General features: G+C 37.3%; 3 protein-coding genes across 5 annotated transcripts in view; 1 reads left to right on the forward strand and 2 right to left on the reverse strand.

Annotated features, from left to right (window-relative positions):
- Positions 1 to 435: 435 nt before the first annotated feature.
- On the reverse strand, positions 436 to 6,820 carry LOC123876760. The gene is made up of 8 exons (XM_045923119.1): positions 6,608 to 6,820; positions 5,972 to 6,146; positions 3,995 to 4,087; positions 3,766 to 3,900; positions 3,246 to 3,360; positions 2,349 to 3,209; positions 1,237 to 1,736; positions 436 to 984 (listed from the first exon to the last, which is right to left on the reverse strand). Exons 1-8 carry the CDS (start codon positions 6,679 to 6,681, stop codon positions 544 to 546), a joined length of 2,394 nt encoding a protein of 797 aa, XP_045779075.1. The 5' UTR covers positions 6,682 to 6,820; the 3' UTR covers positions 436 to 543.
- A 780-nt stretch (positions 6,821 to 7,600) lies between these two features.
- Positions 7,601 to 14,863, forward strand: LOC123876775. 2 transcript variants are annotated; one of them, XM_045923135.1, is made up of 6 exons: positions 7,601 to 7,674; positions 7,994 to 8,259; positions 9,718 to 9,785; positions 10,400 to 10,519; positions 11,429 to 11,479; positions 12,737 to 14,863. In XM_045923135.1, exons 2-6 carry the CDS (start codon positions 8,073 to 8,075, stop codon positions 12,821 to 12,823), a joined length of 513 nt encoding a protein of 170 aa, XP_045779091.1. In that variant the 5' UTR covers positions 7,601 to 7,674; positions 7,994 to 8,072; the 3' UTR covers positions 12,824 to 14,863. The 2 variants fall into 2 exon arrangements, with proteins under 2 accessions (XP_045779091.1, XP_045779090.1); XM_045923134.1 differs by having other exon boundaries at positions 7,613 to 7,823.
- Positions 14,864 to 17,701: 2,838 nt separating this feature from the next.
- LOC123876759 (protein trachealess) overlaps positions 17,702 to 23,592 on the reverse strand; it is an 87,970-nt gene continuing 82,079 nt past the window's right edge. For both annotated transcript variants that reach the window (XM_045923117.1, XM_045923118.1), the window contains 2 exons: positions 21,399 to 21,546; positions 17,702 to 20,882 (listed from right to left, as the gene is read on the reverse strand). In XM_045923117.1, coding sequence (XP_045779073.1) covers positions 19,697 to 20,882; positions 21,399 to 21,546 — 1,334 coding nt within the window. In that variant the 3' untranslated portion in view covers positions 17,702 to 19,696. The remainder of the gene's footprint in view (positions 20,883 to 21,398; positions 21,547 to 23,592) is intronic.

Here is a 23,592-nt window from a genome sequence, read left to right on the forward strand (position 1 = left end):
TTTAGCTGGTTCCGGTGGACCCTCTGCACCCACATTTCTATCATATTCCCAAACCTCGACAAAAAATGTGAAGATTAATTATATATGAAAATTTACGTTGAGGCCGAGTTCCAACCACGAATTTAGTTTTCAAAAAAAAGTGAGAATTGATTAGTTAATTAATTAATCGATTGTGCTGTGTGTGGATGTCAAAAAAGTGATTTCATGCATCTTTACTTCTTTGACATCTACTCACAGCTCAAGGAACCAATCAATTCTCATTTAGGTATTACATTTAGAAAACTCCACATTTTACATTTTACTTCTTAACTATTGAAAACAGATACATTTTCGTGGACTTCCGGTTACGACTTGTGAACCCCCATTTTTTGTCACGCCACCGTAGACCCCGAACCCCCGGGGTCCACGGTACCTGGGCCACTTTGGGAACTAATGGTTTACACTAACTCACAGTGCGCCGGGTTCATGTGCAGGAGGCTCAGAGTGAACTAGCAGTTTGGCAACAGCTGTCCTTGCATTACTTACAGGCAAAAGCCGCGGTGCTTAGCCAGTGTGAGTCCTCATGTGCTTTACTAAACTACTGCTTACTGTACATTTATAATTACACAGCTTACACACAAAAGGCTTTTCGCCAGTGTGAGTCCTCATGTGATTCACTAAACTACTGCTTACCGTACATTTATAATTACATAACTTACATGCAAAAGGCTTTTCGCCAGTGTGAGTCCTCATGTGACTCACTAAACTGCCGCTCACTACACATTTATAATTACATAACTTACACGCAAAAGGCTTATCGCCAGTGTGAGTCCTCATGTGCGTCACTAAACTACCATTTTGTGTAAATTTATAGTGGCAAAACTTACACACAAAAGGCTTTTCGCCAGTGTGAGTCCTCATGTGTCTCACTAAACTACCATTTTCTGTAAATTTATAGTCGCAAAACTTACACACAAAAGGCTTTTCGCCAGTGTGAGTCCTCATGTGTCTCACTAAACTACTGCTTACTGAACATTCATAATTACACAGTTTACACACAAAAGGCTTATCGCCAGTGTGAGTCCTCATGTGTTTCACTAAACTACCATTTTTTGTAGATTTATAGTCGCAAAATTTACACACAAAAGGCTTTTCGCCAGTGTGAGTCCTCATGTGTTTCACTAAACTACCATTTTCTGTAAATTTATAGTCGCAAAATTTACACACAAAAGGCTTTTCGCCAGTGTGAGTCCTCATGTGTCTCACTAAACTACTGCTTACTGTACATTCATAATTACATAACTTACACGCAAAAGGCTTATCGCCAATGTGAGTCTTCCTGGGTCTCGGTAACGTACTACTTTGAGTGAATTTGCGCTCTGTTAACTTACATGAGAAAGTGTTTGCGTAAGTGTGCGCCCTAATGTGGGTAACTAAGGAACTTTTACGGTGAAATATCTTTTGACAAACGTCACAGATATACTGTATCTGGTCAGTATAGTTTCCTAACTGTGTACCGGGTATGTCCTGGGAATTGTGTTTGTTTTCAAAAAGAACATTTCGCCTCTTTGTACGCAAATTGATACTATCACTTATTTTTGCCAACGATTCCTTCGGTTTTAGTAAGGAGTCCTGGGATTTCCTTGAATATTTTAAAATGTTCGTATTATTTTCGAAAGACAATACATCCAACTCGAACTCTGTATCAATTGGATGTTCTTCGTTGCCGTGATTGGTCGTGAGTACTGTAGGAGCGACTGAAACAAAGCAAAAGTCCATACTTAACCCATATTTCCATGCTAATATTACTATGCGAGTATGCCTGTGTGTCTGTTTCCATTTTACGGCCATTGGGTAGATAATTTGCATCCCAGAGACGGACATAGGTCACAGGCTAGCAAAATCACGATGGCGCGGGCATCATCTAATCTAATAAGGGAATATTTTGTTGAAATGTCGGACTAGTTTGCACTATAACGGAATGACTAACTTTTTCCTGCACCTTCGTGCATGCAATGCAATGCGAATAAGATAAATGACATAAAATTAAATAACATATATGCGCGCGCCTTTAATAATATCTCAAAATCCTTCCGTACTCTTCTAAAGGTACTTGAGGGTATCCTCCAAACAAATTTCCGGCTCCCCCGGTTTAGACTGTCTGGCATTGTCTGTCAGTCAGTCAGTCACTCTGATGTTTAATATATTTTATAATTATATAGGTATAGATAGAAGACAAAACAAAAGACAGACAGACAGGTTACAGACAGCAAGGTGGTTCCATAACAAAATTTTATGTTTTTGAGTAAGAAACAAAGATATCTGTCCCAACATAGGAGCTAAAACGCGTGTAAAGTTAGTTGTCTTACCCAAAGCTTGATCGCAGTCCTCTGACGATTCCTGCTTGGGGATCGTGTGGCTGAAAGGATATAACTCTGTCTCAGCCGCGGCTGGCTCATCTTTATCATCTTCCCATTTGACTGCAACTGCTTCGTCAGTTGCGGCTGTCGCGTCTAGTTCTGTCCGTCCGTCCGCGTCAGAGTGTGCTATCAAGCGCCTTATCAAACAAGCCCCTGACGACTCCGGCTTGCGAATCATGTGGCTGTAAGGACATAACCCTGTTTCAGCCACGGCTGGCTCGTCTTCATCATCTTCCCGTTTGACTGGAACTGCTTCGTCAGTTGCAGCAGTCGCGTCTAGTTCTGTCCGTCCGTCCGCGTCAGAGTGTGCTATCAAGCGCCTTATCAAACAACCCCCTGACGACTCCGGCTTGCGAATCATGTGGCTGTAAGGACATAACCCTGTTTCAGCCACGGCTGGCTCGTCTTCATCATCTTCCCATTTGACTGCAACTGCTTCGTCAGTTGCAGCAGTCGCGTCTAGTTCTGTCCGTCCGTCCGCGTCGGAGTGTGCTATCAAGCGCCTTATCAAACAACCCCCTGACGACTCCGGCTTGCGAATCATGTGGCTGTAAGGACATAACCCTGTTTCAGCCACGGCTGGCTCGTCTTCATCATCTTCCCGTTTGACTGGAACTGCTTCGTCAGTTGCGGCTGTCGCGTCTAGTTCTGTCCGTCCGTCCGCGTCAGAGTGTGCTATCAAGCGCCTTATCAAACAACCCCCTGACGACTCCGGCTTGCGAATCATGTGGCTGCAAGGACATAACCCTGTTTCAGCCACGGCTGGCTCGTCTTCATCATCTTCCCGTTTGACTGGAACTGCTTCGTCAGTTGCAGCAGTCGCGTCTAGTTCTGTCCGTCCGTCCGCGTCGGAGTGTGCTATGTACACATCGCAGTAGTCGGGCTCCGACACCGCCGAGACAATGTCAGACTGTAGTTGGTATTTTACGCGGCTTATCAATTTGACATGTCGTATTGTTATCTGAAACGAGTGTATGACTTTAGTCTAAGCACTTAATGGCTCGTTCACATAGGCTACGTAAGCGTAGACGTGGCGCGTACGATTACGTTGCAATGTATGGAACTGTATGAAACATGTCATGCAAACATGAAACAGCTTGCGTAAAGCGTGGACGTATGCGTAACCCGTTGTGTTAGGAATTTACGCGCGTCACTACGCACGTGTCACGTGTACGTGCTTGGTGTGAATCGGCCTTAAAGGTCGACATTCACAACGAGCGTGTCCATTACTGCGTCTGCTAAACATGCCAGGCGGACTGACTAGACGAATGCTCGCATTGTAACGTGTTACAATGCTCAAATGACACAGGTGGCACCCTTAAATTCTGTTACATAAAACAATTAAAGTGCATCAAACATTCCTCACCACTTCATGTCTGTCAAGTAGCTCCATCATCAGGGAGCGCGCTCTCAAGCTCTTGTCTCTGAATGTGCTGAAGTTCACCAGTCTCTGGGCACATTGCACACAAAGCGTTTGTTTGAGCTTTCCTTGACCACACAACTGCAACAAACACAACTAATTCATATACAGTTGCATCTTAGAGCGGCCGTGCACTGCTCTACTGCTCACTGAATGATATAAATAGACAACTTACAGGATGTCCCACTAAATGTTCATATGCTTCTTCCAACTTGTATTTACTCATCAGAAACAGCTTGCTGCGAGTGTCCAGGCATATCATGCAGACCTGTGCAAAGTTTTGTAAGTATAAATGCTGTATTCTCAATCATTACTATGAGGTCTCATAGTGTGCACAAACGCACATTGTAGGTTCCACCAATCAGATCATTGTAAATTGATATGATACAGTAATCGCATTGGTGGAATCACTATGTGTTCGAGCGCACTATGAGACCTGATAGTAACGTCTGTAAATAAGGGTGTAAATGTATCACACTAATATTATAAAGCCGAAAGTTTGTATGTGTGTGTGTGTGTGTGTGTGTGTGTGTGTGTATGTTTGTTACTCCTTCACGCAAAAACTACTGGACGGATTGGGCTGAAATTTAGAATGAAGATAGATTATACCCTGGATTAGCACATAGGCTACTTTTTATCCCGGAAAATCAAAGAGTTCCCACGGGAATTTTAAAAAACCTACATCCACGCGAACGAAGTCGCGGGTATCAGCTAGTCATTAAAAAAAAAAAAGAATATTAGCCATTTTAACCATGACTAACATTCCCCTTTCCCCTCCAACTAAGAGTAAAACTCGTGTTAGGAGTGGGTACAACATAATAACAGTATAAGTGGTAAATTTTGAAGAATCCTTTTATAGGTATGTAGCTAGTCGACTGACGCCCGGCTCTATTATTCCTTTTGCTTTATATTTTAAAGGTCAGCTAGGAATTATTTTGTACTCAGAATTCTATTTTTTTTAATTTTTCACTTCTATTTCAAGTGAAAAATTTATCAATGACATGGTGGATGCGTTTGACAATTCAAAAGTAATTTTAAAGTATTTTTAAATAGAAAAACTATTTCTATTCCAATCATTTCCACCTTCCATAATGAACTTGAAATGTGAACCGTACTTACTGAGGTTAGCTTTTGAAAGGGGCTATACATATTTATATTATACTAGCTGATGCCCGCAGCTTCGCCCGCGTGGATTTAGGTTTTTAAAATTCCCGTGGGAAAGGAGCCTATCCGTAATAGCCCGTTCCCGGAATGCAACATGTTTCTGTACAACGTAAAAGTCATTTAAACGGATGATCCTTTAAAAATCCCGTGGGATCACCAGGATTTAGGAATGCAGCATCAGGGTTGAACAGTTGGGTCCTCGAGGTCAACGACCAAGTCTTTACTTGGTATAGATACCTTCAAAATCAATTAATAACCGATAGTTTCTAAATCCCATCAGCTTTAGTGGTCAGGTCCCCTACAGCATCACGATTGAAGAGTTGGAACCCAATTTTTTTATGGAACAATGTCGCAAAGTTCCTTAATCGATTAAAAAAAAATTACGCAAATCGGTCCAGAAATATCGGAGATATCAGTGTACATAGGTAGAAAAACACAACTCCCTTTTTGAAAGTCGGTTAAAAAAGTAGCCTATTTTACGCCCTGGTCAATCCTCTACTTGTCTGTGAAAGTCCCGTCAAAATCGGTTCAGCCGTTCCGAAGATTAGCCTTTTCAAACAGACAGACAGACAGACAGACAGACAGACAAAAATTTTAAAAACGTGTGATTCAGTTATGGTATCGTTTAAATAACCATATGAGGTCAATATGAGGTAGTTATTTCGAAATTACAGACAGACACTCCAATTTTATTTATTAGTATAGATAACTAGCTGATGCCCGTGATTTCGTCCACGTGGATTTACGTTTTTAAAAATCCTGCGGGAACTGTTTTATTTTACGGGATAAAAAGTAGCCTATGTGTTAATCCTTCATTCCAAATTTCAGCCAAATCCGTCCAGTAGTTTTTGGATGCTTGAGTAACAAACATCCAAACATCCACACTTTCACATTTATAATAATAGTAGGATTATACTAAGATAATTAAATTGATAATAATATGCTTTGGAGCTTAAAATAAAAGCTTTGAGCATTATAAAGGAGTTACCAGCACTGGTGATGGGACAGCACCAGTACGAATGCGCCTTGAGCCTCTTTCTGTTTCATAAATGTCATCGTTCAGAAAATGCTGCGAGCAGACCACAGCAGGCTCTGGCAGGAGAGTGTCTTGTTTGCCGAGGGCTCTGAGCCAAGCAGCTCGGAGATGCACTTCTCTGGGGAACCTGGAAATTACACCCCCTATACTTTGACACAAGAGCTTCCATAACATGCGACTCATAGTTAAACAAAAGGCAATTAGCTCTGCCTGGAAGGGAACTCGAGTTGGACACAGACTAGCTCGGTTTGTGGACACGCAGTTTGTGATCTGTGCTCCGATCGGCCTGGGTCAGCGGGATGCAAGGTGGCTCAGGTCAGTGACCTCTCTGCCGACAAAGCGCGGCCTCGAGCGTCTAGGCTATAGTATCAATCAATCGGCCTGTTTTTCGTCCACAGCTGGACATATGCCTTCCTGAGAGGGCGCCACCACACACTATCCTCCGCCTTCCTCATCCACCCACTTCCCGCTATCCTTTCAGGTCGTCCCACATTGTGTTTGCTGATACGCGGTCTCCACTCCAGAATCCAGGCTATAGTACCTATAGTAGATACTTATATATGACAAAGGTTTCGATGGAACACTCACTCGTGAAATGTAATCTCCTCGGATTCGGAGACGACCTCCGCAGTGGTTTTGCAGAAGGGCACACAGCACCGCATTTCGAAGATTATATCAAAATTATTTATTAGTACTATAGATTACTGAAAAAGCTTTTACTATGGACATAGTTAGTTTTTTTAGACAAATTACAAACTGTCAGCGTGGTCCGCTGTAACCACCAAGCAAATAGAATATACCACCAAGTTCACAACTCAGTCTGACCAAAACCTTATAAAACAAAACAACAATAAAGTACTCTGTGTTGCAAACAAAACCAAAGGCAAAATAAAATTGGGCATAATTGGAAGTTGGAATTGGATATATAAGCTAAAGCCACCGACCAGAAACAAAAGAGCTAAGCCGCCATCTTGTGAAGTGTCATTCTTATGCTGCCCTTGTATGTGGTGTTGCTAGGTAAAAAGATCTAAACACTGTCATTTTTTCAATAATATAATATTACTACATAACTTTGCGATAATTCTGATAATTAATACAACATAAATGTATCTATAGCATCTCATAGCTATATTTAGCACTAGGTAAGTATAGTATTTGAGCAGGTAAACATGATAGGTAGCAAGTCCGTGGCCTATCAATGGTTTTTATAATTCTTTTTCGATGTACAAATAAGGACGGCTTTCCTGATTTCTCTTTAAATTAAAATTAGATAAAACTTACTCGATTTTCAACATTTACATTTTGAACATATTACCTAAACTTGAGAAGATTTTATTTGCTGGCAGTCTTTGCGTTACAACTGCGCCCGCTGTCAATGTCACTGTGCCAAATGCCAATTGAGCCTGGATGGGGCGCACCATAGGGGCGAACTATAGTAACCATTGATTATAGAAAGGAGCCACCCTGTCGTAGACAGAGCAATCTGTTAAACTATCTAATAGTCTATTATTCTGTCTACGCACCCTGTCAACCTGTCAACCAACGCCATTGTTCAACTGTCAATGTCGTTGTCAAAAAAGTTTCGCATTTGCGTGCTTGTGATGTCAACAACCTCTTTGTAAACTTTATTTTCTTTAGTATTTACCAGTTTTCTCGTAAGTTTAATGTTTTCTTTACATTATTTACTTAAATAAAAACGAGAACCAAATGCCGATAATTGACGCCGAAACGTACCCAGTTTAATTGAAGTTTTAAAAAACAACCGCCAAAAGTTACTGTAGCTGTAACGTAAAACGTTATAAAGGTGTGGCATCTTTACAAATTCTATTTCTCAACGTTTTCTATGCGTTATAACCAAAATCATAGAAAGTTGGAAACCTTAAGGCTAATATTTGGCATTGAAAATGCCTGTTTTGGAGATTGTATCTATTTGAGCATTGTATAATTTTCACAACTTTTTGCTATTATTTTCAGGTGCAAAGTAAATTACAGCCAATATTTGGAATATTTGGCATATGTTTTAAAGCACTAATACCAAGAAAACTACACTAAAATGCCTATATTGGAATCATGTTGGTCACCATGCATTTGGTCATCAACAGTGAAGAGTGGCAGCCGGGCAGTGGCAGTGTATACAGCTGCTATGAGCCTTGTGCTGATAACGTTTATAGTGTATCAGATGTGTGGAGGTGATTCTACACAGCTATGGAATCCATTGTTTGAAGCAGATGTGAGGGGATGTGAGTATTTTTTTTTACATTAGACTACAAAGTAGCCTTTGATTGTTCTCATCTTGTTGTAAGTGATGATGCACTTAAAGATAGAAGTGGGCTAGTTTGGAATAGATGGCAGGCTGCAGCTAAAAACCTATCATCATTAGAGCCTCAATATTATAGCTTACTAGTTGAGGAGCGGACTGAATTCCAAAAGGTTGGCGGTTCAAACCCCATCCGTTGTACTATAATCGTACCTACTCCTAACACAGCTTTGCGTTAGTTGGAGGGAAAAGTGGAATAGTCATGATTAGCATGGCTAATAATCTTTTTTAAAAAAAAAAGAAAATAATGTAAGGTTATTTTTAAAAATTGATTTGAGTTGTCAAAAATAATATAAAATTATTAATTTATCTAATGCAGGTAGTTTGATAAAATCGATATTTTGCTCATTCGATGTCATACAATCTGTTGCTAGGAGGCCAACAAGATTGAACTTGCATAAATACGGGTGTTTCGAAGGTTTTTAGTTTAGTCTCCTTCTGAGATTCGGAGCGATATCGCATATTTTCGGTATTTGGATTGTGAACTGGATAATTAGATGTTGAGATAGCAATCACGCTCTAATTAAATTACTTATTTTGGCATTAGTTTGTTTAGATTAAAACTCTCGGATAACCTTACACATTGAACTTGTGTTTTTTGTGTTGGTTTTGGAGAGGACATTCCAATAATTCGATAAAAATATTTAAATAATACCTGCTTTTCTGAGTGACGCCAATAATAAGCTATCAGTAACGCTCTGGCAGCTCACTACTGAAGGACTACTACTCTCAAAATGAGAAAAGAGAGGCTTCCTTACTTTCTATGTGCCCCTAATTCTATTCTTTAGCATATATATCAGAGAATGCTTAAGAACTATTCAACCTGGGTTGAATAGTTCCACGCTTGCCATTTAACTATTGGACTGTAAGACATCACTAAGGTCTGCACCCTACATAGTCCAAATTCCACAAACTTGTATAGTCATTAGTGTAGTATATAAATAGTGTAGTGGTAGATGCTCTTAACAATTCAAAAGTAAGTACTTGTAAAAGTCTAATTGAATAATTTTTTTTTTAATTTGAATTACTCTTAGCTTCTTCATTTCTAATATGCACTGCTAAAATTTGGAATGCCTTTTTGGCTTCCATTTTCTCCGCTAGCTATAGTAATATTGTCATAGCCTCCAAGCAGGTGACCTAAACTCAGTTAAATTATATTGGTTTAATTTTTTTATGTTCCGGTTAGTCCTCTACCATCTTAGACTGCATCATCACTTACCTCCAGGTGAAATAGCAGTCAAGGGCTAACTTGTAATGGAATTTAAAAAAATTTTGGAGTGTGTGGCAAATTTTAACACCGCAAAAGTGCTACAAAAATTCTGGATCCTGATTTGTAGATGTAGATTTTTTTTTAATTAATCTCAAAATCTTCTATTTTCAGCTCTACAAGTGTTTGGATTAATATTTATTTGCATTCTTCTCATACTTATAATATCATCAGTGCTTATGGTAACTATTTTTTTTTCCTTATATAAAAATTAAAGATGTTGTAAAATGCCAACTTCAAACTATTGCAAAGTATAAAAAAATGTTTTTTTTTTACAATAATTGTACGGCGAACTTGAGTGAGTATTTAACAGTTTTAAAACAAAACATATTTTCTAACTTTTTACTCATAAAAATGCTTTTAGGGTTCAGTACCTCAAAAGGAAAAACGGGACACTTATAGGATCACTTTGTCGTCTGTCTGTCTATCTATCAAGAAACCTATAGGGTACTTTCCGTTGACCTAGAATCATAAAATTTGACAGGTCGGTAGGTCTTATAGCACAAGTACAGGAATAAATCTGAAAACCGCGAATTTGTGGTTACATCATTTAAAAAATAAAATAAAACGTGTTTCAATTTTCAAAGTAAGATAACTATACCAAGTGGGGTATCATATGAAAGGGCCTGTACATTCTAAAACAGATTTTTATTTATTTTTATGTTTGATAGTTTTTGATTTATCATGTAAAATTTTGGAAAAAATACCTGAGTACGGAACCCTCAGTGCGCGCGTCTGGCTCGCACTGGGCCGGTTTTTTAGTAATAAAACTCCTAAATCAATCATTACATTTCAGGTTATTGGCATCAACATCTGGATGCGAGGTTTCATCCTGCCCTGGCTCATCACAATGGGTCTGATTATTCTATTCCAGTTCATATTTGGATTGTGGCTGCTCGGGGGATATTATATTTATGTAAGATGACTATTACATTATTATAAAGTATAAGATGATGCCCACAACTTAGTCCACATGTATTTAGGTTTTGAAAAATCCCGTAAAAACTCTTTGATTTTGCAGGTTAAAAAGTAGCCTATGTCCGTCCCCAGTAAGCAAACTCTGTACCAAATTTTAGCAAAATCAGTTAAACGGTTTAGCCTATGTCCATCCCCAGGATGTAAGCTAACTCTGTATCTTTTATCAAAATCGGTCAAACTGTTAGGCAGTGAAAAGCTAGCAGACAGACAGACACAGACAGACAGACACACTTTAGCATTTATATTATTATTGACTAGCTGATGCCCGCAGCTACGCCCGCGTGGATTTAGGATGCATGTATTATACATATAAACCTTCCTCTTGAATCGCTCTATCTATTAAAAAAAATTGCATCAAAATCCGTTACGTAGTTTTAAAGATCTAAGCATATATAGGGACAGACAGACAGGGAAGCGACTTTGTTTTATACTATGTAGTGATTAATATTAGAAACTAGTACTTACTATATACCAGTTCAGCCTTCTTTTTGGTGGGGTTTTGGCTTGTTAGACTTCACACACCCATAAGAACAATGGAGAACTGTCAGGCGTGCAGGTTTTCTCAATGGTTTACTTCATTTTTATAGCAAGTAATATCTCAAAACTTCGGAGCTAGAGGTTCGTGCCTGGGACCAAACCTGGACCCCCAAAAGGAGACAGGCTTAAACACTAGTGACTAGGCTATCACAGCTTTAGCAGATAGAAGTACTAGGTATAAATAATATGTCTATTCGATTGAAAAATGGTTTTAAAAATCTCTACTCCTGAAGCATGATTCTCTGAGTGGTTGAAGATGAAAAAATACCAACATATTATATTATTCAATTTTGTTTCTTTTTAATTTCAGCTTGATGCCACTTTTGCAGCCTTAACAGATTTCCTCTGGATGGCATATAATGTAAGTATTGGCAATTCTGTTATAATAGTATATATAATATGTAATAATTCTGTTATAATATATAATAATTTTTGACAGACAACCTAAGTAAATTATCTACAAACTAGCGACCTGCCCCGGCTTCGCACGGGTGGACATTTATTTTTCTATTTTCCGGGATAAAATATAGCCTATACGGATTCGGAAGAATCCCTCTAAGTAATGGTAAAATAAATTTTGAAATCGGTCCAGTAGTTTTTGAGCCTATTCAATACAAACATACAAAAATACAAAGGTTTCCTCTTTATAATATTAGTATAGATTACAGATGGATAAATTGAATTTTTGCCATAAAGTCTGAGCAAAGCACACTTTATGGATCTCAGTAGAAGTTAATATTCATTTCTTGGATAAAGTATGTCATTTTTGTAACAAGAATACAAGATAATTATGTAATCCTACAAAAAAAAAACCGGCCAAGTGCGAGTCAGACTCGCGCATTGAGGGTTCCGTACTCTGGTATTTTTTCCAACATTTTGCACGATAAATCAAAAACTATTATACATAAAAATAAATAACAATCTGTTTTAGAATGTACAGGTAAAGCCCTTTCATATGATACCCTACTTGGTATAGTTAGTTATCTTACTTTGAAAATTGAAACATAATTTTTTTTTAATGAACACATCACAAATTCGCGGTTTTCAGATTTATTCCTGTACTTGACCTACCTACCTATAAGACCTACCTACCTGCCAAATTTCATGATTCTAGGTCAACAGGAAGTACCCAATAGGTTTCTTGACAGACAACACAGTGATCCTATAAGGGTTCCGTTTTTCCTTTTGAGGTACGGAACCCTAAAAAGTGTCACTTCGATTTTTTTTGTTTACAGAAAGACCAAAAAATAAATACTTGTGTGCTTAAATTTTTCTTAATTTGCATTGCGAAACTTATTCCGAGAATGTTAAAGTACAAAATATCACCTGAATTACAAATATTAACACTCAATCCGTGGTATTGAAGTTCGAGTCCGTAAAACATGCATCAATCATTATTACAACCGCAATCGTTGTTATTGGCTAAAATGCTATTGTTGCAATAGTGCATTGTAGTCAATAGTGAGCGTCCGTCAACCAATCAGAGGTGATTGCGATCGTGACATTGTAGCTGTCATTCTACCGCAATCGAGCTGCTGATATTTTTATGCACAACTTTGATGCTCATCTAACAAAATCTATTAATCAAAGATTTTACACTGTTTTTATATATTTTCAGATTTACTGCTGGCTCTGCGTGCTGTCACAATATCAAATAATACTGGACATGCAGTCTCCAAATATAGAGATACTGATTGAATATTAGTATACGTATTGCCTAGTATGAATTTATCATAAGTCTAAGGCGCAGCGCACACTGGCAGAGCCGAGGTGCGGTGACTTTCTTGATACTAGCTCAAAGTAAGCTTTATTTACTTTGACAAAAAGACGGTGTCGCGTGTCGTCCATGTTTTGTTTGCAGTATTCCGACAGTATGTCAATTATTGATCTTCGTAACGCACAAAAAATGTTTCTATCGTTGTCCGTTATAGACTGAACCGTCCAACCGATGTGCCCCAAACCAGTTTCATTAGAAAGACAATAATGCGAAGATGGTTTTGTTTTGTCTTAACGTAGTAGCACAAGCCGGGTATCCGCTAGTGTTGAATAAAATGTTATCAACAAGACCCACTCCGCTCTGTCTGTGTGTGTTGGCCCTTATTGTATAAGTAAGTAAGTAAATTGACTTAATTTTGACTTTAGACCAAGTTGTAGATAATATTGGTTTAAATGAACTTAAAGGCCGGACCACATTACACTACGCAGCGCGGCACAGCGTCACAATATTATTTCAATAATTTCGTAGGGTGTATGACGGCTGTGTCGCATTAGAGTGGTGCTGCACAGCCCATCGCAGCAAAGAGAATATTTTGCCATAAGCAAAGCGCCGCTGTAATGCGGTCCAGCCTTTAAAGCTATAATTTGAATTAATTTCTAAGGAGTGTGCACAAATTTTTGATACTTATAGAAATCTATTTCTATATTTTTCAACCATATAATCATAGAAAAGAAAATATAATTCGTAATATTCAAGATGAAGAAAAATGACATTCAAATATTTAGCAGTTAAGTTCATATCACATCACAGTAATATTATAAAGGCGAAAGTTTGTGTGTATGTTCGTAACTGTCACGGAAAAACTACTGGACGGATTTGGCTGCAAAAAATGGAAGTAGATTATACCCTGGATTAACACATAGGCTACTTTTTATCCCGGAAAATCAGAATTCCCACGGAATTTTAAGAACCTAAATCCACGCGAACTAAGTCGCGGGCATTTGCTAGTTACAATATAAAAATAGGTACAGTTCTACTACTTTTGTAAATCGCATCGGCAAATAGTGTAAAAACTCATAGTCAAAGTATAAAGCCTAATTTTTTTTATATTTTCTTCGAAATAATATTAGAAATCACGTCATGCATAGCCAGACATTTAGTGCCGTGGCAACCTCCTACCACATTAAAGTTCAAAAGTTTAAGGGTGTCTGGCAGGGGGTTGTCACAAAACTAGAGTCGGCCAACACTCCAAGCGGATACTTTACTAAATTTAAATCGGTGGTACTGAATTTTGGACTTTAAATCAATGTAGCTTAGGTCTATTTTACTGGTTTACTTTAATTTATAAAAGTTAGTGGGACGAAAAATCCTATACTAAGCCTACAGTTTTATCTTTGCTCAGGATCCAACGCGAAAACACAATTACTATTTGACGTTAAAGTTCCAAGTTCATCATTTATGTTTACCGTAATTATGTGTATAGGAACTAGATTAAGAAAGAAGTGCCTAAGACTTGAAAATGTAGATCATTTTTAGCTTAGTTATATACCTATAGCTACCTATAGCTTTAAGTAGTTACATAAACTGTCTGAAAATATCCGTCCATTTTATATTTACAATATTTAGCTTTAGTTATGTTTTCGATGTTTACTGATTTATGGCACTCTAAGGCCGGCCTTACACGGACCGCTCGAACAGTCATTGTCAACAGCTTGAAGCTGCCGTTGATAACTGCTGCAGCAGTCAGTTTCAACTGCTAGATCAGGCGCGCGCGACGCGTAGGTGGGACGCCTCCAGAGAAGGTAACTGCGCGAGAGCAGTTGACTGCTCGAGAAGTCAGTGTGCCTAGCCTGCTTGGCCGCACGATGAAAGGGGTTTGAATATTTTAGTATAGAGCCTGGCCTGCCTACATGTACGCCATTTTTCTTTTTTTCAAAATAGCGGACACGCATAAAACCTGTATTAATCAATAGCTGGCATCAATACAAATGATTGTATGAGACAAAATCTTCCAAAGCGTCACATTTTCGAGATATAAGCTTTAACTTTGATAGCTTATATCTCGGAAACGTGACACTTTAGAAGGTTTTGTCTCATACAATCCTTCTTTGTGTTGATGCCAACCATTGATTTATGCAGGTTTAATGCGTGGCTGCTATTTTGAAAAAAAAAAGAAAAACGGCAACCAACTAGATAGGCCAAAATCTAATATTAAAGCATTTTCATCGTTCTGCTGACCGCCCAGAGCAGTCACAGAACGGTTCCACGTATGTATGTATGTACTATGTAGAAGACTAGTTCACAGTCAATCCTGACTGCTTCAAGGTGCCCGTATAAGACTGGCCTAACACATGTTAGTTATCACAATCATTATACTAAGAGGTCTCATAGTGCGCTCGAACGCACAGTGTATCACGGTAAAATCCACCGAAAAATTATACACTTAAGCAATAAATGAAATATTTATAGTTATTATTTATGTTTTGTTTAGTTATTATATTTTTGTAAGAGCCATAGAAATATAAGTGATGTCATTTTATACATTTCACTGGTTTACTTTTATTCAACACAAATGTTTTTGTACTACTCTCCGTATTCCCTCAAGTATTGAAGGCGGAAACATGTTTACATGGCGCGTCATAACCCGCCAGAAGCTATTTTATCATCATAATAAAGTTAAAGTTCATTTAGTATGGTTAAATATACTTTATAGTGAGCAGCGTGTCGTGTCGCCTTGTGTCTCTCTAACTACTAAATGTATGAAATACATATGCTTCTGGCGCGTCAGGACACGTAAATGTTTCCACTAGGCTGACGTTCACCTGAGACAAGCCGAAACGTATCGACTGAAAATATGACAAGCGTCTTATTAGTGGGAGGTCCCGGGTTCGATTCCCGGCAGGCGTTCGGAATTTTATAATTTCTAAATTTCTGGTCTGGTCTGGTCTTTGGCCGTGGTGAGTTACCACCCTAAAGGTAAAGCCTGTAAAAACCTGTAATTTTTTATAGTTCACAATATATTGCAAACATCTGACTGATGCTAGAGGTCAACGATCGTTGCGTAGATGGTGCCGCGGGCTCGATGCCGCGTCGTGGGCGGGTCATAAGTAAAACTTTTAATGGGTGTTAAAGGTAAAAAGGTGTTGTAGAAAACCTCATTGGATGTCAAATAAAACTAACCACACTAAAAATTCTTAATGTTTTATTGGAGAGATTTCTTTCACGTTATCATTAAAAATAAAAAATAAAAATCAGTTCGAAAAAAATAAGAATTGAAACGTAACAAATAATTTTTTCATTCATAATACATACAAGCCTATACCCGATTATTATTTTTAATTACAACTTTATTACAATTTTAATGATAATAATTATTATTTATTTATCTTAAATTACGATAGGATAGATAACGAAGCTTATTTTAACAAAAAAAAAAATGAACAACTTTTCTTCTCATATTGCACGATGAAAATAAGCATAAAGGCCTGCGCAGACGACGGATTGTTGTCCGCGGAGGACAAAAAGTCCTTTATCTTTCACTACGGTGTTTCGCCGTACTATTAGTGCGTCGTGTGCGTTATCCGATGAAGTTCTTAAGTGATTAATTTTTGTCCTCCGCGGACAATAGTCCCTCGTCTGCGTACTGCCGTTTCAAATATTTTTATATAATAATTATTACCAAATAACATCTATCTATTTTTAATAATATTTTTGTGTATAAAAAATAATATTAATAATACAAAAACTGGAATGGACACGAGTATTGTTTCAAAATTGTCATGCATCAGACTTAAAAGTTATTTTAATTTTAGAAAATAAACATTACTTTGTGGAATGTATAAGTTTCAAACTGTGACCAATTTTTTTACATAATATAAACAAAAAGTAATAAAACCTTCGATTCTGTATTTTTATACCATTTTGTTGAATATTGCAAAGGGGTTATCACATAATGCGATAGCAATTAGCATACGACACTAACACAGGTGGCTGTTTTTGGCTAAAACGGATTATTATCCGAGAACGGCCGAATGACAGAGTGGTTTCCCATTGGATCTGAATCAGTTGAACAAGAATCTAGTTAATTGACAGGTCTAAAGACTCTAAAGCTAGTGCTATATCTCTTTCCGCATTGATAATAATAGTGAAAATTGTTGTTTTTATACTATTCAAAGACCTATTTACCCGACTTTTTACTTTCTCGGTTAGTCATAAATAGATCTAACGGTCGTTGGCTCCAAAAATCTAGCAATTATTTGAATTAAAATTTCCAGGACTTGAAAGTTACTATTTGGATACGCTTTTCGCAATAACCCCTCTGGTAAATGTCATTTATGCCTATACTGTCATAGTAGTTATTTCAACCCCGTGCAGACGAGGGAAAATTAGTAAATAACTCCGTCGTCTATGCGGGGCTTTAGATTTAATAAAATATTAGTAACTAGGTAGTATTTCAGCCAATGCAATTTAAATTGTTAAGACAGGCTATTTAAAAAGTTTCAAAAAGCAATTGAAACTATACTTTTTAACCCCCGACCCAAAAAGAGGGGTGTTATAAGTTTGACGTGTGTATCTGTGTATCTGTGTATCTGTGTGTCTGTGTATCTGTGTATCTGTCTGTGGCATCGTAGCGCCTAAACGAATGAACCGATTTTAATTTAGTTTTTTTTGTTTGAAAGGTGGCTTGATCGAGAGTGTTCTTAGCTATAATCCAAAAAAATTGGTTCAGCCGTTTAGGAGTTATCAGCTCTTTTCTAGTTTTCTTGTAGAAAAGAAGGTTAGATAACCGTTAGGTTCTTAATATTAAGTCAATTGACAAATGTCAAGCTGTCAAGATGGACGTTGCCTAAATATACATTATTATTTATTTGAAAATGATGTTTTGGAAAACTCCAAGTTTTTGAAAGTTATCAGCTCTTTTCTAGTTACTGTAACCTTCACTGGTCGGGGGTGTTGAAAATTTTTAATTTACACTTGTTGTATACTTAATGACATTTCTGGCCCATACTTGCAAAATCTTTTTTAGGTTCGCTGTTCACAATTATTTAAAAAAGAACTACTTATTTCCTATAAACAATACTATATATAATAATTAAGTATAGGTATATTTAACAAAAGTCTTTGAGCGTTGCCAAAAAACAAAAAAATCTATACCATTATCTAAACGATATATTTACACGAAATCCTATTTCTAACAATAAAATAGTTATTATACAATACTTATTTATAATTTACAGGAGTCAAATCTAAACCTAAATAATTATTATAGTTGTCCTAACAATTGTACAATAATTTACACTGAAGCTTATATAAAACGTTAAAATGATATGCAATAAGCTATACAGGATGTTCTTTCTCCAGCAGTGCCTTTATCAAGAGTAAAGTTATTTGGTCAGGACACCATGGCGTCGATTTTAAAAGAAAAAACTTTAAGTAAATACCTAACTTTATGCCCGGTTGAAATAAAACTGCTATGACGGTGTTGCAGATATTACGATTAAACTAAAAATAAGTTATGTTAAAATTAAAAAGTAAATTATTAAAATGACTAAGTAGGAATTCGAGCTTTTAATTTTTGACACTAACTACTTGGTAGTTTAAAATACCTCCATAAAAAGCGGCGGCTTTAAAACTGCTGTTCTGTTTGACGTGCATTTTAAAGAGGAAAACGTTCCTTCTGCCCGAAATCTAAATCGCCACTAAAAGTTTTACTTGTAATGTAATGAAACATATATAAAAAAGAGCATATACAGAAATATTAGTAGTAGGTAAGTGTGAGCGAAAATTATTCAGTGACGCTCTAATTTTCTAGGAGCGGAATATGGTGTCACTCAACTCAAAAAACTCTTCAGCGGTGCTATTTTCTAGTCAGTGTTTTTTGACAGCGAGGTTATGTGTTTTAAAACGATGTGTTGGAAACCACGCTATTTCAAAACGAGCTTGAGAGGTTTTTTGTCTTATAACCTTTTGAAATTGATCCTACTACAATAAAACTATGTCGCCAGTAGTTTTTTCATAATCAAATCGACGCCGACGCTATATTTCTTTAAACCAAATATCTCTAAAGTAACTCTTATAGTTTTATTGTTTCCCTTATCGATGGCTGTAGAAATAACCATCCTGTAGCTTAGCGGGTAAAATAATCCGCTATATATAACACTAAGGACAAAATACTGTTTAGGCTAATGTACCGCCATTTTGAATATACTATAGATAATATACGTATATCGCCATTTCGTAAAAAAAGAACGATGTAGATTGTAGACAGATTATAAATAACATTTTAACTTTGTGATTTCTGCCACGTACCACCATAACGACAAAATACTATTCACCTATGGCTTTTGATATAACTTGTGTACCGCTATTTTGAAATATTTCAGTAGATACTATACGCGCTACCATATAAAAACATAATATGGGTTCACAAATTATTGTAAATAATGTCGTAGGTAATATTTTAAATTCTAATTAAAATGCTATAATTCATGTATGCCACATTCTCTTTTAATATTTTTGGCACATTATTGTAAAAAAAATTATCTAACATGTTGGCCCTTCCTGAGTATTCGGTTAAGTCTTTTTTATATTATGCAGTTTGTATAATTCATATTTCACAAAAATTTCAACACAAACGACAATACTGTCCAAAACTAATATACAGAACATATTTTTATTCAATGTCAAATTCTCATATTTCAATGATAACAAAACTTTAAAAATTGTCCGAGAGGTGTGAAACAACCTCCAGCAAACCAGTATTAACAGTTAATGAAAAACCAACGTTCAAATAAAACAATTGAAGCCTACAAGGAAAATTCCTTCGGAGATTTCCAAATTTCGTCACTACCACGAGTACGGCTATGAGCTGGTCGAATACCAATTAGTATTCGGTGGAGCTGACTTATCCGTCGATTGGTGCGAGTGAGACGGATGAGTAGCATGCGCTTGCGGGTGATAGAGATGGAATGACGTAGGTGGATGGAAGAACTGGGACTGGTCTATCGACGATGCATAGTCCAAAGCACCGGGCACAGCTGAGTAAGCCTGAGGTTTCAGTGGGAACGAGGATTCTAAATAGGAATGCCTTATTGCTTCTGAATAAGCACTGTTATCGTATGGCAAAGGGTATTGTTGTTTATCTCTAGGAGACACAGATCCTGGAGGCGTCATTGCCGGATGATAGTCCGCATAGGGTCCGTATGGTAAAGAACTAATATCCGTGCCTTTGTGACCTAATTGTTCTCCATAACCTGAGCCTTCGCTACCGGGAGGCGTCGGCAAAGGTCCCGATTGACCGTCACTGGAGTAATAGCCTCCTGTTCTACCATCCCCTAATCTGATAACACTCTCTCGACTCGCGTACAGTTGCCTTAATAACGCCGAAGCGGGCGTCGAAGAATGCGTAACAGGAATTTGACGATTCAAATGATTCAAGTGGTGGTTCTGCGTCCCTATCCATTGAATAGTTGATTTCTGTTGCTGCTGTTTTAGTAACGCATCTGTAGAAAAATCTGTAGGTCGATGAGAAATCTCCTTTCCATCTAGCGAAGGCAAATGTTTGGACATAGCGTTTTCTAAGTCTCTTACGGATGTTGCGTCAGATGTTTCTGGAATCGCCAGGTTAGTTTTGGACATATCCCGCTCGGTAGATATAGTAGGAGCTGGGTTTGACGAGCTCTTTCGTCTTTCTTCGTCTCGTTCTGGGTCTTCCTCGCAGTCTGTGGTGTGTTTTCGTTTTTTCATTCTTCTGGCTGGCATTGGCGAGGTTCTTTCTTGGGTTGTGTGTAATGATAAGGGTTGTGCATCGTTGAGTCTTGTTAGATGAGGGACTTCTGACGTGGGAGGTGCGGTTGACGCTGAGTCAGTATTTGCGGGGGCTTCAGTTCTTTCTGCGGTGTGTCGTGGAGGAGGTGGGGGTGCTCCCGGCGTATCTGCATCAGGTGGTCCATTTTCTGGATCACCTGTAGCTTCTTCCCGCTTCACACCTTGTAAACTTTCTTCCAATTGGCAACAGTCCATCACCGTGTTTGGGTATTCCCGGCCACTGGAAGGAGAAATAGGCAATTAGCATTGAAGTTTTTGTGGTACTTATACATTTAAAAGGTAGTATTACTCTTCAGAATGTTGATATTCCAAATAACAAGGATTTCAAAAATGTCTAAGAACAACAACAATTTGATATTGGGAAAATGAATTTGTTCATGAAAGATGACAACCTCAAATTGAAAGAATTAGGAATAAATTGCGTTTGCTTGGTAGCGGCAAATAGAAACTTGGAATAGAATAGAATAGATTTTTATTCAAATAAGCTTTTACAAGTGCTTTTGAATCGTCAAATAATCTACCACTGGTTCGGAATGCCATTCCTACCGAGAAGAACCAGCAAGAAACTTGGCGGTTGCTCTTTTCAATTCTTCAATTTACAATAATAATCCATACTATACAAGCAATTGCAGCCCCGCGCATTGCTGGAGCGCGTCAAATCCAAGCTTTTTTATCATTTACATAATCTTCGATTGTGCCAGGAGCATACTTTTAATGGACTTGGGGAATACATTACCTAATAACATAATTGACGCAAATAATGTTCTGCTCTTCGGCATTCTTGGAGGAGCAGACGACGGTTGCGCAGGTCTGCATCCAGGTGTACCCGCCTAGCTTGTTCATCAGCCTGTAGTAATGTGTCAGCACTTGTCCTTTGTTCATCACTGGAAACAGAAGAAAATATACCTTAAAATCATTAACATATGGATGTCTTTACTTTGTTTTCAATAGCTTTATAACAAGGGAAGTTTTATCTTCTAGAAGAGATTTCTTTATCCTCGTTACCTATTTATGTCTTGAAACTTGGTAAATAATATATTGTTGTAGAGGTTTCAAAATTTCAGTTAAAAATATCGTTTTTTAATAAAAATTAAGTACTCATAGTTGACACAGATAAATGATTTTGTTATCATGAACTACGTTAGTCTTTACCATAAAAGGGCATTCGAATAATTAATGAATTTCTTTGCAGAATAAGTAAGACTATTAATAAAATCCCTTTAAAAAAGGGGTTTTAGATTGCATTATCGTTACACCAAATCAAACGCATAAAACAAACGAACCTAAAAAGCCTTATCTTCAAAAGGCACGAACGAAAAGTAATTTAAAGGAAGTAATAACGATAAATGATGCAGATAGTCCAAGCAGTTTTTATTAAAATAGTAAGCAAAAAAACAGAAAGCTTAAGGTCCAGAAAATACTTTTCATATCTCAATTCTTTGATATGATACAAATGATAATAAACGCAATAATAGGACAACAAAAGGACGAACTTAAAGGTCCTAACCATAATATACAATTCAAAGAAATAATAGCGATTAATCATGTAATTCAACCGCCATAATTATATTTATTACAACTGAATCAGGACGGGGATATTCATAATCACGACCTTGAATTAGTGACTTAAATCGCATCGATGACGATCATGGTATTCAAATTGTGCGAAACAATGGCAATGAATGCGTACCTGTACTAAGACATTCCAGTCTGTCCATTCCAGTAATTTTTAACCCCCGACCCAGAAAGAGGGGGTCGGGGAAGTTTGGCGTGTGTATCTGTGTATCTGTCTGTGGCATCGTAGCTCCTAAACTAATGAACCGATTTTGATTTAGTTTTTTTTTTGTTTGAAAGGTGGCTTGATTGAGAGTGTTCTTAGCTATAATCTAAGAAAATCGATTCAGCCGTTTGAAAGTTATCAGTTCTTTTCTAGTTACTGTAACCTTCACCTGTCGGGGTTGTTGTACATTTTTAATTTACACTTGTATAGTTCTAAATTCAAGAACCAACGAAAATACTTTCGTATCAAGCTGTTCCAATTTCACACTTACTAAAATCTTTCTTTATCTTTTTCTTCAAAATTTTCACTTCTTTTCTCAAAAAGTACCTACTGAATGATCATCGTCTCAACTGCATTCAATTACTTAATTCTGATTGCATTGTCACAGATATCCGGAATTTTCTCTGGCACGTACTAAGCTATTTTTCCCCTCAAATGTTGCTGATTTTATATGTTTATCTAAAAGCTACTTAGAATCTACTACACTACTTAGATTCTAATATTATTAGCTTTAGAGGTTCTTGTAGATTGATAACGTTAACGTTTCTTGTTTGATAATTTTTTTTAACCTCCGACCCAAAAAGAGGGGTGTTATAAGTTTGACGTGTGTATCTGTCTGTGGCATCGTAGCTCCTAAACTAATGAACCGATTTTGATTTAGTTTTTTTGTTTGAAAGGTGGCTTGATCGAGAGTGTTCTTAGCTATAATCCAAGATAATATAAGAGGTTCAGCCGTTTGAGAGTAATCAGCTCTTTTCTAGTTACTGTAACCTTCACTTGTCGGGGGTGTTATAAATTTTTAATTTACACTTGTACCTAGATGCATCACATTGTATATTCCATACATACAAAACACAAAGTGTTCGACATGTGTATTGCGTACGTGAATCATTAAGACAATCCCGCTTTTTGGTTTTGTTATTTTATTGTTTTATTGTTGCCATTATTAATTTACAATGCGTATGGCATCGCGCCATAAGTTAGGCGTCATTTGCTAATAGTATATAACTTATTGTTGTGGTAAATTGTATTGATTGCATATTTGAGGTTATGCCTTTTTATAACTCCCTAAGGTAGTTTGATGACGTACATAGACACTTTATCCATACTAATATTAATGCGAAAGTGTGTCTGTCTCTCTGTCTGTCTG

This window comes from Maniola jurtina, chromosome 22 (genome assembly GCF_905333055.1).
Source record: "Maniola jurtina chromosome 22, ilManJurt1.1, whole genome shotgun sequence".
Taxonomy (NCBI): Eukaryota; Metazoa; Arthropoda; class Insecta; order Lepidoptera; family Nymphalidae; genus Maniola; species Maniola jurtina.

Excerpts from the sequence above, each read along its gene's own strand:
- LOC123876760 (XM_045923119.1), bottom strand. The coding sequence starts at position 6,681 with ATGCGGTGCTGTGTGCCCTTCTGCAAAACCACTGCGGAGGTCGTCTCC. Across the intron at positions 3,361-3,765 it reads TACTTGACAGACATGAAGTG|ATAACAATACGACATGTCAA; the intron begins GTGAGGAATGTT and ends CACTCGTTTCAG. Across the intron at positions 3,210-3,245 it reads GTACATAGCACACTCCGACG|CTGACGAAGCAGTTCCAGTC; the intron begins CGGACGGACGGA and ends CGACTGCTGCAA.
- LOC123876775 (XM_045923135.1), top strand. The coding sequence starts at position 8,073 with ATGCCTATATTGGAATCATGTTGGTCACCATGCATTTGGTCATCAACA. Across the intron at positions 8,260-9,717 it reads TGAAGCAGATGTGAGGGGAT|CTCTACAAGTGTTTGGATTA; the intron begins GTGAGTATTTTT and ends TTCTATTTTCAG. Across the intron at positions 10,520-11,428 it reads TCGGGGGATATTATATTTAT|CTTGATGCCACTTTTGCAGC; the intron begins GTAAGATGACTA and ends TTTTAATTTCAG.